The sequence below is a fragment of the Poecilia reticulata genome, linkage group LG5 (genome assembly GCF_000633615.1).
Source record: "Poecilia reticulata strain Guanapo linkage group LG5, Guppy_female_1.0+MT, whole genome shotgun sequence".
Taxonomy (NCBI): Eukaryota; Metazoa; Chordata; class Actinopteri; order Cyprinodontiformes; family Poeciliidae; genus Poecilia; species Poecilia reticulata.
The window spans coordinates 9,223,093-9,240,249 of NC_024335.1; the positions used below are offsets into that span (position 1 = coordinate 9,223,093).

Consider the following 17,157-nt stretch of genomic DNA (forward strand, 5'->3'; position numbering starts at 1 on the left):
GGAAAAACATTCACTAAGTGCTTTTTAGTGCCATGCACGATCACCTGAATAACAACACTGTGGGATGTAGACACAGAGGCACAACAGTGCCATCAATGGCCAATGTGGGAATTACTATTTTATGTATTACCATAGACATATATAATACATGTTATAAACCTTTTACAGCCCATTGCATTGTGCAGGTTTATTTTTGATAGAGTATCTCTTTTCCTCCATTCACTGTAACGAAGCATCAGGCTTGTTTATTTCGTTTTTGTTGTTTATTCAGCAACCCAGAGGGGTAACTTGTTTCCTACAGGGAGAGGAAGACAGACAAAACAGGGAAAACTGTTGGCCAAACTTTTCCATCATGATTTAGTGAACGAGATGCGAAAATTCTTCCTTACATTCTCGGGCAATTTGCATCTCTGTGTGTGTTAAACCTTAGCTGATAAATTTTTTTTTACATTATTATTTAATTTTCTTGTTGATTGGTTTTCTGTCATACAAATGCATCTGGACATGTGCAGGTGTATGGATGTGTAAGCTACGAGGCAGGCACACATGCACACAGTGAGAACAGAGGATTCGGCTGAGATCAGCAGCTCACCCTCGGCTGTCAAATATTCTGTCAGCACAACCCAAGAATCACAATTGGACTCTTTGGGAGGCATTAATTCAAAGCACCGTAACAATGCTCTCTGAAACCAAATCAACTGCCTGTAGTCAGCATATCAACTCTCAACTCTTTATCTCTCTATCTTTTCCTCTTTTCTGACCTCCTTCTCCTCCTTTGCACTCCCTTTCTGTAATGGCTTTTTAGGACTGTATTTCTCCATTTTTCTCACTATGTAGCTATGCCTGCAAAGGGGACTTGCTTTGTTTTCTGTAAAGAGACCGATTATATCTGGAACCCTACTGTTGATCTTAAGTTGCATTTGCAATCAGAGAAATAACTGTTTGGTAAAATTTGTATTTATTAAGGAAGACCCTTTTTTTTTCTGGGACTTAAAATGTCAAAGATAATTCTGTTTAAAGCAACACATTACACCCAAGGTCTCTCTCGTTTGCATGATGTCTGTAAGAATAAATGCGAAAACATAGTCATGGTGTTTCACTACAATAATAAAAAAAATCCACCAATACAATTTGTCATGATTTAAACAAAAAYATTAAAGATTTAGGAGTTATAATTGTTATTTCAGCCAGATTTGCAGCATGAAATAAAATGCTGAGGTCTTGGATAGCCAATCGAAGGAATTGCAAGAATGAAAAACAAACTGAGATATTAAACAATGACTCCACTGATGATACATCCAAGACTATTTGTCCTCTGCCTTTTGATAAAGGCCTGCAACACTTCCATCAAATCATCATTGTTATCCTAGATAAATTTAGTATGAAATTAATTTTCTCTTATCCTGCAATTAATTCAGCTTCTTTTCTCAGATCAATAACAGCAATGTTATAAGAATGTAGTACTATTTTTATTATTATTGCACTAACTCCCATATATTCCCCCTTGCACATAAACTTAACATCTGTTAGTTTCGCTCTCCTCAATGACATTGATTAATTTAGGGGAACGAAAATCCATCTTATTTTTGCGTCCTTTGCCTTCCATGTATGGCTAATGAAGTAAAAAAAGAAACAAAATCCTCAGTTTTTTCTCTTAGTTGAAGCTTTTCTCAACCATCTGCTTTCGGCTTGTAACAGACTATATCTTGCCAGAACACAAGAGGAGCCTCTGCTTGTCAGCTGTTGGTACAAGTTGTATTGTTCTGCCATATTTGTTTGGTCTTCAGAAAACAAGCTTGTAAAGATGAGGGGTTTAAAAAGACAGAGGGAGATAAAAGAAAATGAAAAGTTTCTTCTCCTTCTGTGTGTCGGGCAAAACAAGGGCACTGACTGTACCTTATTAATGCACTCCATCTTTCCTGGTTTTGTGTCAAACTTAATGCAAAGGGCAGGTGTGTGTCTGCGAAAGAGAGAAGGTGACTGAACAGAGAGCAAACACATTTCTACCATCAGGAGTTATTTTAATTCATATTATCCTTGCCAAAGGCTGGACTCTAGAGAAAGGTATTTAGAGTTTTTCCTCTTGCGTTCAGCTTTACTGATGTAGATGAAACCAAATTACTTTCTTTCCGATTTTAAATAATAATAAAACAGTTGAATAAATTCCTGGCTATTATTCAGCATTTCTCTGTGGAGATGTAAAATATATCCCACCATCTGTGGACCGCATAACGTTTTGGTACATTTTAAAAAGCACTGTTGAATTTTCTATCACACCTGCTTTCCACCACATGCAGTCAAGCTTTGCATTGTTGTTCAGCAGATACCGAATCTGTCACCAAGCAGTGTGACTGGAGACATGAAGCCACGTCAGGAAGAAGCATCAGAAAAATTCTTGGACTGAACCAAAAGCAACACAGTGTTATGAAAGTTTGAGAAAAACCACTAAGTCAAAAAGTAMGGACAGTGAATATCATAAAAAGATACAGTACTTTATGTTCAGTATACTCAACAGTTTCCTTTTAGGTAAAACCACCCTGTTTTTGTTATCAGACAATCAGCTATAACTAAAACATCGATGTTTTGATGGTTGATGTAAGTGTGGAAAATCTGCAGCTTTGTACCCCCTGTAAACTGGGATCTGTGTTGACTAATGGAAGAGAAACTATTGGAGAAATGTAAACACGAGATACAGCAACAAGAGGAAGGGTGGAGTTAGCGCAGAGGATCCGAAAATACAAGCAAACAAAAGAAGACGAGAGAAAGGTTTATATAACAGCAGAGCAAAKATGAATGCAATTCAATTTCAGATGAAGAGGCTATTATATAATTACTTACCAAAAAGGTGTGCATGTGCATGTGCATGCGTACTGACTTGTCTATAGGTGGAATAAAGTTGCTGAAATGCTAGATCTTGCTATAAATAGAATGTATAATACTGATGTTTGTTGGATATTTCCAGCAGTATGACCAGTAGTTTAACCCTTGTGCGTGCGAGGACTGAGGCAAACATAGAGGACTATGGCAAATGATACAAGTTTTACGTGTGTGTGGTCRGTTGAACCCCATTTCTACATACAGGGGTTATGTGTCAGTATTGGCCCGAGGCAGGTGGCCCCTGGCTTCATGTTCTGGTTACGCTTGAGCTGCTTTGGCCACAGTTGACATCTCTTTCACGCATAAAGAGATGTGTTTTCCACAGTGCAGCAGTTCTTTGAAGTAAAGCACTTCATTGAATCTGAATGACAGACAACATACTTCATCATTTTTGATGCTTTTATATGTCCAAAAAGTAGTTGTTGTGATCTTATACATGTCGCTTACAAATACGAGCATTTTTATATTTCTATGTTAGAAGCTTGAGTCGTATTTTTTCCAATATTTCATTTTTCTGGCATAATTCGAAATTTCACTTTGAAACAAGCAGCATTTTTGCACTTCACATTCTAGAGGCTCTAATCCACAGAGATTAGCAGAGATAGAGTAGGAAAATTAACATCAAACAGTGTGTGTAAATCCCCCCTAMCACTCTGTAAAGAAGAGTTGGTTGCATWAAACACAGAAGCCTAAAAAAGTAYCAAAGGACGTTCTACTAGGATTTAGGCGTAAATACAACCTTCTGAATCCTGATGCCTACACGTCTTTTCTGGAATATAATTCTTCAGTCAGATGTAAATACCCCAGATGCAAAGCAAATTATAATATCATGCATCACTTCTCGTCAGATTAAACTATATCACACTTATTACTAAATATGTAAGGGGAAGTGATTCACCAGAATGCAATATGTAAACCAGTGTAGCAGTTTGCATCTGCACCCCTTTGATTAAAGCAACTATAAGTTTGTATAGACCACTGAAAAAGTGATTCACAGTCTGTTATTGACTGTCGGACCGCCACAGCTAGAATATCGACTGATGCATGTTTGTGATGCTGAGCTCATTATTTACTATCTGCAGATCTCTTATAGSAAGAGCATGTTTAGAAGCAGTCRCAAGTAAAATAACTTTTATTTCTATGTGTAATATTTAATGTTATTATGCAGGCATTGTACAKTTCAGGTAGAAATCCCATCCTTAGGATGTACATACATMTTTGGTGTGCATTCACTGCGTGTGGATACCCTGAGAGCATCATATGCCACCGATGAGCGCTATACGGCGGTCATAGTGTTTCCCTATAACTCTGTCTGGAACCTGCATTCCTCTCATTGCCAGTGTGTGATGAGTGCAGCCTTTCAGCTAATCTGGGAAGAATGTTGGCCTCAGTCGCACATGTGTTCCATTAAGACCAGATCTGTGTAAATAATATAACATGCAACAGCTAGCATTACAGCAGGTAACTATAACCCCACAGCTGCGCCTTTTGGCTTTACGGTGCCCTAACAGCCCAGCATATAAAAAGGCAGAGCCCATCTTGATTTTTATTGAGAAAATGTATGGCAGCGCCCTATGTGCTTTTAGCAAGAAGTTGATTCAAGGAAATTTTGCTGTTAAAGTAATTATGGTTTGTTAGAGAAAAGAGCTTTTCTTTTTGGGTGGCTGTATAAATATTTTTTTGTGGAAAGGTACAAATATTTTTAAGTTATCTAACACCTACATTAAGAAGAACTGATCAAAACTTTGTGAACAATTTCCAGTCTTCRGTTTTTGTAAAGCTGAAGATTTACAAAAACTGCAGATACCAATTTGAGACAATTCAGTTTCCTATTAAGAACAATAAGAAGTCAAAGGTCTTCCTTTAAAATAGTTTAATAAATGTCTGTGTTTTCTCTCGCATCATTCTTAAACACTTCACMGAGAATTACATTTKYTAACTTTGAGTCACCTTTACTCAGTGAAGATTTCACACTAAATAGCGTAGTGGTTTCTGCAACAGTAGCTATTTGGTTTGTTGAGTTCACTGATGGGCGAAAGAAAATTTTCACTTTCTGATAAGCTAAAAATAAAATGATTGTAGTCATCAGCTGATTTCTTTGTACATCTAAACAACATATGTTTCTTGGAAACTTAATATGAAGACAGTTTTACAGTAAAAATAAAATATAAATAAATAACTGAAAAACCTAAGACAAACAAAGCCATTATTTGCGAATTTATATCAATAGAGTAATCAAAACAATATGTTTGAAATATGGCCACACAAAATAAACTCTTGGATAAATAATTTATTTGAAATCTTTTTTTTTTTTTTTGCATAAACAAATGAGGGATTTAATTTTTTATACAAAATGAAAATCTTCCATTCGTTCATCTGATGGAATTATTCTGTGCATCAGAATAACTGCTGTCATGTAAACGTTTGCTAAGCCATAAAATATTGTCACATGGCTGGGGTCTGGCAGCAATGTGTATCCCTCCCTCCATTGTTAACAGCCTCTGTGTTCAGACAACTCTGATTGGCTCCTTGTGTTTATTGTCTGATTGACTCGGCCTCCGCCGGGTCGGAGGACGATTGTTTGCTTTCACCGTCTGCCTGGGGAAGTCCCTCTTCGTCTCATACAGGCCCAGTTACAGTATGTAACACAAAGTTCAGAGGATGCCCGCACCTTCCTGGTGTGGTGCTGCATCTTCCTGTCACAGATCACTAATGCTTGTCAGAAAAGCAGGTCAGTTATTTATTCATGTGTAGATTTACTTCTACACTTAAAGCAACAAGTGAACTCTCAGAGCTACTCTATTTTGGTTAGAGCCATATTGGGGGTGTGCTAGCCTAAGAAAAGAAAGAGGGGTTAGACGGAGCATGATGTCGAGTGAAGATGGCAAACGACTTAGAGCCGCGGTTTGGCAGAATTATTACAGAAACAGTAAAAAAAGTCAGCCCACAAAACTGAAAGAGAGGTGGCACGGGGCGAGAGCCGCTGAAGTGAGGCCTCAAAAACAAAAAAAAAAAACAGCGTCAGAGAACAAGTGTTCCAAACAGTGYTTCTTGCACTTGTGAACTGTTGTGAGCCAGTGAGGAAATGTAAGGGAGTTTGGCCATTGCTGTTCTGGTTGCCAGGACTCCTAATGAGTCTGTCAGGGCCAGTTAGCACAGCCAGGCCTGCTTGTGTCTCCTCCAGGCCACAGACAGCTGTTATTAGCCCTGTAATGCAGCATGCCACAGGGCTAGATTAGACTGGCACACTGGAAAAATATCAAACATTCACTCACTGTGGCCTCTGTTGGTGAAAGTGGCTATTCTGTGAGGCGTTCATTTAGCCGTCTCTGACCAGGTAACTAACAAGGCTCCAAAAAGAAACAGTGAAGCCAAGAGTTCGGCTACAATATATCCCRTTCAAAGCTCTAAATGTGCATCAGATACTTWGAATTTTTTTAGTTTCAACATAAGACTAAAAATACATTCAGGGAAAACAGCCAATAGTTCAAAAAACTGCTTTACTACCTTTACTTAATTGGTTGTAGGAACCTTGCAGGGTTGTATTTAATAATGCTGTGTCATCATTATGCAACCCATATCACTGCTGCTTACTCATGTGTTTTTCATTTCATAATGAACATAGGAAATCAAAATAGGGCACAATGCATGCCCTTTGTGTTACAACCTACACAGGGCAACGCTGGAGTGGGCCAGTAAAGTTTTATTTTTCGGAACTCAGCTAACATATAGTCATCAAAGGAACTATTACAAAAATTGTTTCAATAAAACTCAATGAATAAATCCACACATAAATAATTAGATCTACATTAAATTACATTTAAAAAAAAGACCTGGTCCTAACTATTTMACAAATCTAAAGATGCATATAAAAAAAAATGTATGGAACTTTTTAAAATCTAAACTGAAGTCAGTTAATTAATGTGCAGAGAATACTAATTATGCACTATAAATTATAATCTTACTCGCTGTGTTATGAACTTCTTTCATACATGGTATGTTACCCGACCCTTTACTTACATTACTGTGTGGCTTTGTGGTAATCRTTTTACATTAGACTCCTTAGATGCTAGCTACATTTGTGGGTTTTTGTCATTTGACTTTAAAAGCTGCATCCTATCATACTTTCTTTTGTACAGTAGAGGTGCTTAAGCGTGTGTCACGTGACTGATCAGAAGTGAAAGGCAAGGTCAAAAACAGCCAGCTCAAAGCTGTTTGTCTCACTTAGCTGTTAAAAATATGTGAACACGTTTCATTTATTTGAAATTTGCAAATGTGTTCAGTTTCTTGTGGTTTTTGTGTTTAAAAACTGGGTGTGTTTTGTGGAGTAAGAAAATGAATCTTTTAAAAAAGGGAGAGCAGAAGTGATACATGTATAACTTAAAATAAAAATTAAAACATTGTTCTAAATTAATTACCTGTTTTTTTTTTGTTTGTTTGTACACTTTATTTCCCAATTTGTTTTGATCGGCAGCGGAAAACAGCTTTTCAGTGTTTGTTTTAACCAGGCAGCAAACAGAAGCTAAAACTGTCCCCWGAGAGGAAAAGAAACATCTAATTTTCGTCAATTAACGTACATGAAAGGACACTGATGTACTGCAAATCAGGTGAAAGCAGTTGAAAAGGAGTGAAGAGCAATGATAATGTGAGAATAACAGAATATCAAGGAGTCTCGGAGGTGCAGTGAGGTGCTCATATTTGAGAGGGAAGTGAGGAGCGAGATAATGACAAAGAGACGTGATAAAGGAGGTGAGATTTGAAGTGAATCCTGGGAGGTGCTCATGCTGTGGCTGTGGTCCTCGCTGTCAACCCCGCTGAGCTAACCACATCTTTTCCTAGCAGGAAACATTGTTTTGTTTTGTTTTTTTCAAAATCATTAGCTTTCCAACAAGTGAGGGCCTTTTGCCYCAATTTTTTTAGGTTGAGTTTTATGGCAGAAATTCCACATGTGGAAGTGCAGGGAGGAGCCAGAAGAACTAAAAACCCCCTTCACTCTAATTATGGGCTGTGCAATATATAGAAAATGTAGTGGAGCCCAGCTACCAAAAACACAACAGCTTAGTGAAATTAGTGCCGCTGCGTGGGCTGAACGTATGCACTTATTATGCACGGTAGATCACCATGATCTGAGTGGATTTAGCATAGCCAACGTGGAGGCTTTTGGACTTGGTGGAAATCTAAGAAGCAAACTCTTCATAAACAACTAATAGGACTGAGATGTGAGGTTTCATCATACCTAGTTTGATAAAAAAAAAAAAAAACTGTCTTACTTTGTAAATAAAAACAGTTTAATAATCATTTTTTAGATTCTGCTTAAAAATTCAGAAAATGTACTAAWATTGTTCATTTTCTGCTTCTACAGAACAGATACGCTGCTGCAGACAGAGGCGTGAGGCTCTACAGTTCCCTGCCCATGCGCCCAAACCCTGATGGCAAGAGGCTGCCCTCTACTGGGGTATGATTCATCTTTCTCRCCCCACCTCACCCCTCCACCACACCTCTGCACCCTCACCCATTGGTCTCATGTTCACATAAATATCACCTAATGCAGCACAATGGTCCTAGCAATTTAAAAGGGTGTGCTGGGCTTAAAAAGTGTGAATAAATGTATTGAAAGTTTTAATTTGGAAATCTTGATCTTAGATCCAAACAGGACTTTGCAAAAACGTTTCATATTTTGTTATGTTACGCACACAAAATTAAATGTACTGGAATTTGATGCGAGAGACCAATACAAAGTAGTGCATACTTATGAATTGTAAGGAATTTTATACACATAAAATTCTCAGCTACCCAGAACCAATACTTTGTAGAACCACCTTTTGCTGCAATTATARCGACAAGTCTTTACATGTCTCTGACCTCCAGGGATATATAGAGACAGACATTTTAGGCCATTCTTCTTTTCTGGATAGCTCCGGCTCACACAGACTGAACAAAAAGCATCTGCRAACATCAATTTTCAAGCATTGTMAAAGAGGGATTTTAGTTGATAGAGACAAGAAAGCTCATCAGAGTTGATGAGAAGATTSAGTGAGCAAAATACATGGAAATCCTGTAATAAAAATGTGAAGGCAAAAACAAAAAAAACCTTTGTGACAGAAGTAGGGATTTACAGAATAATTACCCTAAACATAAAACCAGAGCTACAACTGAATGGTTTCGAACAAAGCCCAAAATGGCACAATCAAAACTTGAACATTGCTTCAAGTTTTGATGGGTCCCATCTTCCAATGTCTGACTACTCTTAAGTTTTGTTTCTTTTGCGCAAAATAATTGGTTAAAAATGTTTTTAAAAATCAGTCTGGAGATTCTGGAAGAGACATACCCCAAAATGACAGCTGTAATTTAAACAAAATGTGGTTTACAAAGTATTGACGGAAAACGGCTGAAGATGAAATACATGCCATATTTCTTTCTGCATAAAAAAAGATACAATTACACAATTATGCACTACTTAGAATTGGTTTATCACATAAAATCCCAAAAAGTTTGTGGTTGGTTAAAAATGTCTAAGGGGAATGATTACTTAAGGCTTTTGATATTTGGATATTTCTTATCTTGCAGCAGAGTAGTCCCTGATACTACACTCACATTCCCCCGGAATGGTCTTCTCTGTGTCATGTTACCGCTTCATAACTGCAGTGTCTAATTAATTCCAATGTACTTGATAGTTTGTGTTGTAAAGTTTCAAAAAGTACCTTTTTTTGGTAGATGGTGAACTGCATCACTCACAATATAAAAGGATGGAAGAGATTTCTGAATGAAATTCTGTTAGCTCAAACCTGTTTGTGGCACAAATTCTAAGGACAGGTGAATGTAGATAAAGCATAGTTATTTTTTCATAATCTCTGGTGTTTTGTAAAGTATTTGTGTTATAACAGCACGATTTGAACATCAAAGTCTCATTTTCAGTTATTCTAAYACATAAGTGTTCACAAGGATGCTAGAAAAATTATTACGTTTATTGAAGTTGCTGCACTTGCAACTCTTTGACTTTGACAAAGTGCTGCAGTAGTCAGCCTACTTTGTTTGTGAAACCTCCCTTTCATTTTTTTAAAATATGTAAAAAAAAAAAAATCTTTTAGCGTTGTAAAAAAAATCATAATTAGAATCTAGCTCGCCTTGCTTTTATGCATTTATGTAACAAAGGAGAGAAAATGAAAGAACAATAGAGCAAAAAGAGAGAATTTAATTTCCTCCGTTTTTTTCATGTTTCACTCCATGCAAGTGCTTTTTGAATTATCTCCTGGGTGCTCCAGGGCTCAGCAAGAGGAAGAGTGGGTGAGTCAAGGGGGGAAGGGAGTGAGAGAGAGAGAAAAAGAGAGAGCGAGAGAGAGAGAGAGGAGACAGGCAAAGTTAAAATAAAGCAATATAATATTGTTGGTGTGCACCTTTTTTAATTACAACCAAGATTATATTGATGTCTCTGGCCACATGTCCTAAATCATTTATCAAGAGAGAGAGATTGCTAACAAAGCATTTCTAAGAAAGCCACCCTCTCACAGGGGCTGGAATCATATGTTATCTAAAGTGAATATTGTTAATGCTTTTCAGTGAAGAGACCTACTTACAAATCATGGGAATGAGCTCCTTGTCAGGGCATGCGTGAGGCAGTGAAGATATAAATCTACCCTGGTCTGATACTCTCTTGTGCAAATTACACTGCATCTAAAACTGAATGTAGGAGCTGTTTGTSAAATGAACTTATTGGTTAAGAAAAAAAAATTTGTGCAATGCAACAAACACGTCTAAATTGTCTGCTTTACAGTTCAGAAGCAACTTAAAGATTACATCTTTTGTGCAGATTTGCAAAAGGAGACAATGTGTGCTATTTTCTTCCTCACACCCCCCTTTGGTTATCTGTCATTTCCTTTTGTCTGTTATTACCTGTGTGTAAGAGTCTGTACAGTAGCACACTGTAGCTACAGGGCTGTATGGAGAGGAGGAGAATATAAACCACTTAACATGCAGGAGGAAACCAGACGTTTTTCCATTGCACTTATCAGGTGCTGCGGTAAGAGCAAGTGTCAAGGTGCAGTAGGTCCCTGCCCCCCCTCACCCCCCACCGYCCTCCTCACCCTTCCTTTCCTTCCTCCCCTCCCCCCCCTGCACACCCCTTTTATTTTCCCTGATTTCTATCTCTGAGCCCCCTCCCCTCTCTTCATCTCCACCACTCACTACATTCAGTTCAGTTAAAAGTGGGCTTGGCACTTCCGCAGCAGCTAACTCCCCCCCAACCTCCCTCACCACCAACACCACTTCTTCTCTCTCTGTCAAACTAACCTCTAACTCCTGCTTTTCACCTCTGTGTTTCCTGTCAAGGTGCACTGCCCACCTCCATATAACCCAATCCCCCCCCCCCAACCTCCGGCTCTGCCCCCGCAACCTTTGCTTTTCTCTCTTTTAACATCTATTACAGCGCTAAGTGTCTATAGTTTACTTTCTAAAATGTTCAGTGCAGAGGCCATGATCTCCACGGCTCTGCTGTGGTSCRTGCAGAGAGGGAGTCGTTCTGCTGTATGAGTGGCTTTGGATTCAGTTCTTTATCAGAATAGAAACATTTCAGACTAATAAGTGTGCAATACTTTATACACAATGTTTACTAGCTATGGGTCGGTTACCAAGTGTGAAGGTGTTGCAAGACTTTAAAAGTGAAGTTTCTGTCAAACTATTCCTGTTTAAATTTCTTTAAATGAGATCCCAGAGGAAGTGTCAAGGTGACCGACTGTCGGATCCAGGAGAGCAACTTTGGGCCTGCCCTACCTGCTTCAGTGGCTTCTAAAACGTTATTTTGCTTATAAAAAAAGATAAAAATCCATTGTTTGGACTTATKTCCAGTTGCAAAAGCATAATTTTAAAACTACAGTTACCAAGTTACCAGCAGCATGACTGATAAGCATTCCACTGCAGGGTCTTGACTGTTTAACAAGCCTGTTATAATAGTTTTATTCAGTAAAAAAAAACATGTACTACGTTTAGTGATTTTTGCTCTTTAAACTTATTCTTAATCTATGAAATATTATTACAATGTAAAAATATGTAAGTCCAAGCACAACAAACTAACAGTTTTGAAACAATGACATAAACGTTTGCACATTCTTCTTTGCAAACTAATTGAAATTTGGGTAGATTGGGTAGATTAGGATTTTTTTTTAGGCCTCAGCAAATATTAAGACCTGGACTTTGACTGAATMATTTTAACAAATAAATKTGTGGATATAAATCCCCCCATTGTATCTCTGGCTRTATGAGTGGGACATTGTCCTGCTAGAAGTTAAACCACTTCAGCAATCCTAAGTCTTTTGTGGAYATCGACTTCGAAAAGCTCATTTTGACTTTCGCATTCCCACAGCATGATGCTGCCTCTGCCATGTTGCACAGTGGAGATGAGCATCACTCAGCATTTTTCCCCTAGGTTTTCATGTGTGAAAAAAAAAAAAAGTAAAACGCATACTGCATATTTTCAATTACAGTTTGTAATTTTGTACTACATTGCTTTGAATTGACGTAGTAATTAAATAAATACATTGTGGAAAGTGGTTGCAATTTGTGTARCCGGTGACACATCAAGGGATGTTCACGCTTTTTGGGCAATGTAGATACAGAGCACATTGATTTGCACATTGATTTGCAAAGTTGAATTAAAAGTAATTCAACTTTGCAGAGTTAGRAAGGTGTCATAGCACCATAAATGGTCCGTGCAAGTGTTTGGATTCTTTCTTAATCACAGAAGTACAAGAGTTTTAAATGGTAAAGTCTCAACACAAAGTTGGTTTAARTTCCAGATGATGCAATGGGGCGTCTGAGGTGATGAAACTAATTATTAAACATCCTTGATGGGGGAGGGAGCGTTTTACTTTACCTGATTGTGGATTCTTTGTAGGAAACCAAATTGTTTGAACTGCTTTTCTAGCTGTTCCTGTTGTTGTTTAGTTCTCCTGCCTTGACTGTAGCACAGAAGGGTGAAGGTTCAGAATCTGCTGGAACACAAAGATGACAGCATAATTTCAGAACTGTTTTTTTTTACATCTCTCTCTCTCTCTCTCTCTCTCTCTCTCTCTCTCTCTCTCTATATGCTGCTTTGTCTCTCTCCATGTCTTTTTCTCTTTCTCCAAGCTGATTTGGAGCCTTGCATAGTCAATTATGTAGGGAGTCAGAGTCGGAGAGGGGGCTTGAGCTTCCATATTTTGGTGTGATATTAATATTGCATGAGCGCTATTCTGTAGCGATATCTAAGACAGTGCCTATTAAGGCGGCAGAAGGAGAAGAATGTGACAGACACAAACACACACTCACAAAAAGAGCCTGAGAGCAGGGGTGAATCAGTCGGGATCAGGCGCAGGTTGTTCTAATTAGTGTTTTCCTGATTTAATACGGAGGAGTATTAAGAGCAACTCATTTTCTTGTTTAATATGTCATGTTTGTTTATCCTAACATGACTCGCGTCATTCTGTAGAGCTATTGTGTTTGATGTTAGTGGRAATTGACTGATGTTCACTGCATCTGTGCTAAAACTGGAATATTTTAACCAGCCCACTGGAAAGAAATTTGAGAAGACAACTGTGCATTGTATAAAAATACCATTAATAATTGTAATATTACATGTTTCGGAGCAGGGAGGATCTGACAGCAGCCTATTTATTTCCAGCTGCTGGATGGGTATCAATGATGCATGCAGTATGTGTCAACAGTGACAGGCTGAGAAGGTCCCCAGTGATGACTGAGATGCTCAGCGTGGACACTTATTTCTTTTTGGGTGTTAAGTGGCAGTGACATGGTGCAGTTTTAGCAATGACATCTCATTTCATGCCACCAAAAGCTGAGTTTTTAGCTGTGATGGATGTAAATTCTGCAGAGAAATCAGATTTATTTGGCTGCAGATTTTAAATAATTACAGAAGATTTCAACTTTGTGTTTGGACAGATATGTTATCACACTATTGRACACACAGCCAACAATTCACCAGTAACATGTGAACTGTAATGGGATCTTTGTAGATATATTGTTTAACAAAAAGTGTTTCATTTTTTTATCACAAGCTATTTGAACTCTAAATAAATAAAGTCAAGTATTGCCAGACGTTATTATTATTATTATTATTATTATTATTATTACTACTATCTAGGTAATAACCATCACCACAGGGATCTGTTTTGATACAACCGACTTTAATAATGTACCAACTAGCACATTTAAAGTTTGGCAAACTCTTCTTTTCTAACTAAAAGCTTGGCTACATTAATGTCTTAGAGTCACACTAATCTTTGCAAAGTGAGAGAAAAAGAGGAGCAAATCATGGAGTGTTAACAAAACAGCACATTGTCATGACAAAAGCACAAACTAGAGGCTCAAAGTGCTACTTTTAATAAACACCATTCTGTKATCACGGCATTGGCTGCATGTTGAAATTTCAAGAATTGCTACACTTTCTTACTACATAGTATTTTTTTACATAGAGAAATTTCAGATTCAGAATATATATTGCTTGTTTCTAATAAGTTCTATGTAAAATCTTCCAAACTAGGGACATTGTCACCACCTATTTTTTAGAAGGTACCAGTGGGTGTAAGCCATGTAGTCATGGATTATGATTATTCTTGAATCTGTAAATTGGAAATTTGGAAACTTAAAGATGGAATTCCTGAAAAGACAAGTTCATTTCCACAGTCAGTAATGAATAGTTGCTGCATAAAGGCGAGGTAAAGGAGCAGGAGACATGACAGGCAGTACTTCTACAATAATTGCACAATTGATCAGATTCACAGGTAYCAGCAGAATTTCACAAAACCTTTTGGAGTTTAGTAAAATGAGATAAARCTCAGGGATTTGCCTTTATGCATAAATCATCATAACTTTTGAAAGTTTTTTTTTTGTTAGGTTGTCTCGTTTTCCAAATTTAGTTCATTCCGTGGTTTTTGGATTCCTTGTGTTTTTCTTATGCACTGTGGTGGTAGATATGTTTATAAGCTCTTTACTGAGCTGCAATCTTCAGTTCCAGTTCTCTCTACACCTAAGCTTATGTTTTATTTTGAACATTTTTGTTTTACTTGAAGTCTTTGTTCTCCTTGTGCTCCTTTTTCTGTGATTCTTTGTCACATTTTACACTGAATCTTAATTATTTCTTGTTTTYCTGCTTTTCTGCTCCCCAAGTCCATCATTTTTTCTCAGTTCCTCAGTTCAGCTTCATTGATTTGCCTTTCCTTACAGCTGCCCCTTTACAGCTGGTTACTAATTAACCACATGTTCCTTGTTTACTAATCATTTCTCCATCCTAAACTTATCTCAGGTAGTCAGGTCTTGGCCAAATTCTCCTGTTGCTCCCAACATCTTGTGTTCCTGCTGTGATTTATTTATTTATTTTTTTCCTGGGCTTAAGTTTTAGATTTTCCTAATTTTTAATAAAAAATGTATTTTCAATAGGCTGCCTGTTGCTTGCTATCTGCACTGGAATCTTCCACTCCACCCCTTGCTTCATAAATGAGCATACATTTTATTTTCCTTGATCGTCTCTCGAATTTAAAACCACTACCTCTCTTTTTGAATCAAACCTCAAATAAAATTAGAAGTCGGTGCCGGCTAAGAAAAACCTAACTAGAAGAGCTCTACAAATGAGGTGCCTGCATGCTTTCCTGGATCATAGTCAGTTTTTGGAGTATAATAATATAAGAAGCGAAGTCACTCTGTTCAAACTGATGCACATGTACCTTTTTAGTTTAATGCGAATCCTTTTAATTTTCATCTCCAACAATATCGACAAAGTCTATGCTCCTTGTAGAAATACTCAGGCTGAATGCGAACAGTCTAAACCCGTGGACAACACGAGTTGCTGTCCTCCCAGCACCTGCTGGRGTTTAAAGAAGTATTTTTTTTTAAATCACAGCTTCCACACCATATTATACCAATGCCCATGCTGCAAAGTGTCTGGATAAAGACCTACACTCTCMTCTCTCTAAAATGTAACAAATGTGTGYAAAACATCAGAGCCATAGCCAATGTGGAGGAAACAGTGAGGGGCGCAGTGGTTGGTGCAGAGGGGCGGCAAACAAGTGAGAAGGGAAGTAAGGGAAACTTAACATCTTAACACTTACCAGCACCCCTCCCTGCTTGATGTATGAGTGTAGTTGTCTTTCTCTGAAATTCAAATGGCAAAAGCAGATGAAAAACAAGAAGAAAAACCTCTGACTTTGGAATAAGACGGTGAGGCTGGAGGGTGGAGGGGCTGAGAAAAAGACCTGCCATCTATGTATTAGTGCTCTGTAAATATTACATGAGCTCCACATTCACTCAGTTGTTTGGCATTACTTCCACTGGATGGGTATATTATTTTAGAAACCATGCCTTGTTTATGGAGAGGTATGACCTACTTCCAGACACTCCTCTCTTTCTCTCTGGTATTTTTTTTTATTTTTTCTTGCTTCTTTCTCTCACTCCGTCCCTCTCTAACTCTCTTTTTCCAGTCTCAGTCTGCAAAAAATCTCAACTGCTTGTCCCTGCTGAACAATTACAAGGCAGAGAGACCCAAATGGAGATGTTTGTAGAAAACAACATGTGTATAATTAAGGTTTAATGAGCTCTTGTCAGGGTGGAATGTGCAATTAGATTGGTAATAGAAAATTCTGCCTGAACGCTAGTGGCAGAGGCTGGATGTGAAGTCAGCATGGCAGCGAATGAAAGAACAGCAAATTATTTCGAGGCCCACTGACAGACGAAGACAGCACTTGGTTGCTGCATTTAGATTTAAATACATGTTGAGTTTTCAAATGCAGAAAGAGAGATTTTTWTTTTTTTTTTCTGTTCCTTCTGGTGAAGAATCATGTTCTTTCAAATKACTGTACTTATGCTTACCAGGTTGGTTTTTTGTGGTGAAAACAGACCACGAAGGGTGAAAGCTTTCTTTCACTTCAGTAGGATGAACCAAGACAATGATTGAGATTTGAATAGATACAATCAAGAATGCAATTTTGTTTGAAATGTCCTGTATTTCTTGAAAACGTTTTTCATTAATATTTTTGATGAGATTAAGCACATTAAAGTGAACTTTATTTTGAGTGAAAACAAAATGCTGAAGTTTCTGATCCTGACTATTGAACCAGTTCTATGACTGCTTCCCGTATAGTTTTGGCCTATGTCCAATGGCGACTGTTAATCCTCACATTTTGAAAGAATTGGACAATTTGAATTAACCATAAGAAAAGATATTGATGGTTGTCTGGTGCTTGAATGTTTTGGTATTTTATTGCTAGAATAATTAAAGAAAATACTTGAGTTTTACTTTAT

The 17,157-nt window shown here is 37.7% G+C and overlaps 1 protein-coding gene across 4 annotated transcripts in view; it reads left to right on the plus strand.

Annotated features, from left to right (window-relative positions):
- The window catches only part of tox2 (TOX high mobility group box family member 2), a 113,991-nt gene that overhangs the window by 35,811 nt on the left and 61,023 nt on the right, over window positions 1-17,157 (plus strand). For all 4 annotated transcript variants that reach the window (XM_008408417.2, XM_008408418.2, XM_008408420.2 and 1 more), the window contains exon 2: window positions 8,240-8,332. In XM_008408417.2, coding sequence (XP_008406639.1) covers window positions 8,240-8,332 — 93 coding nt within the window. The remainder of the gene's footprint in view (window positions 1-8,239; window positions 8,333-17,157) is intronic.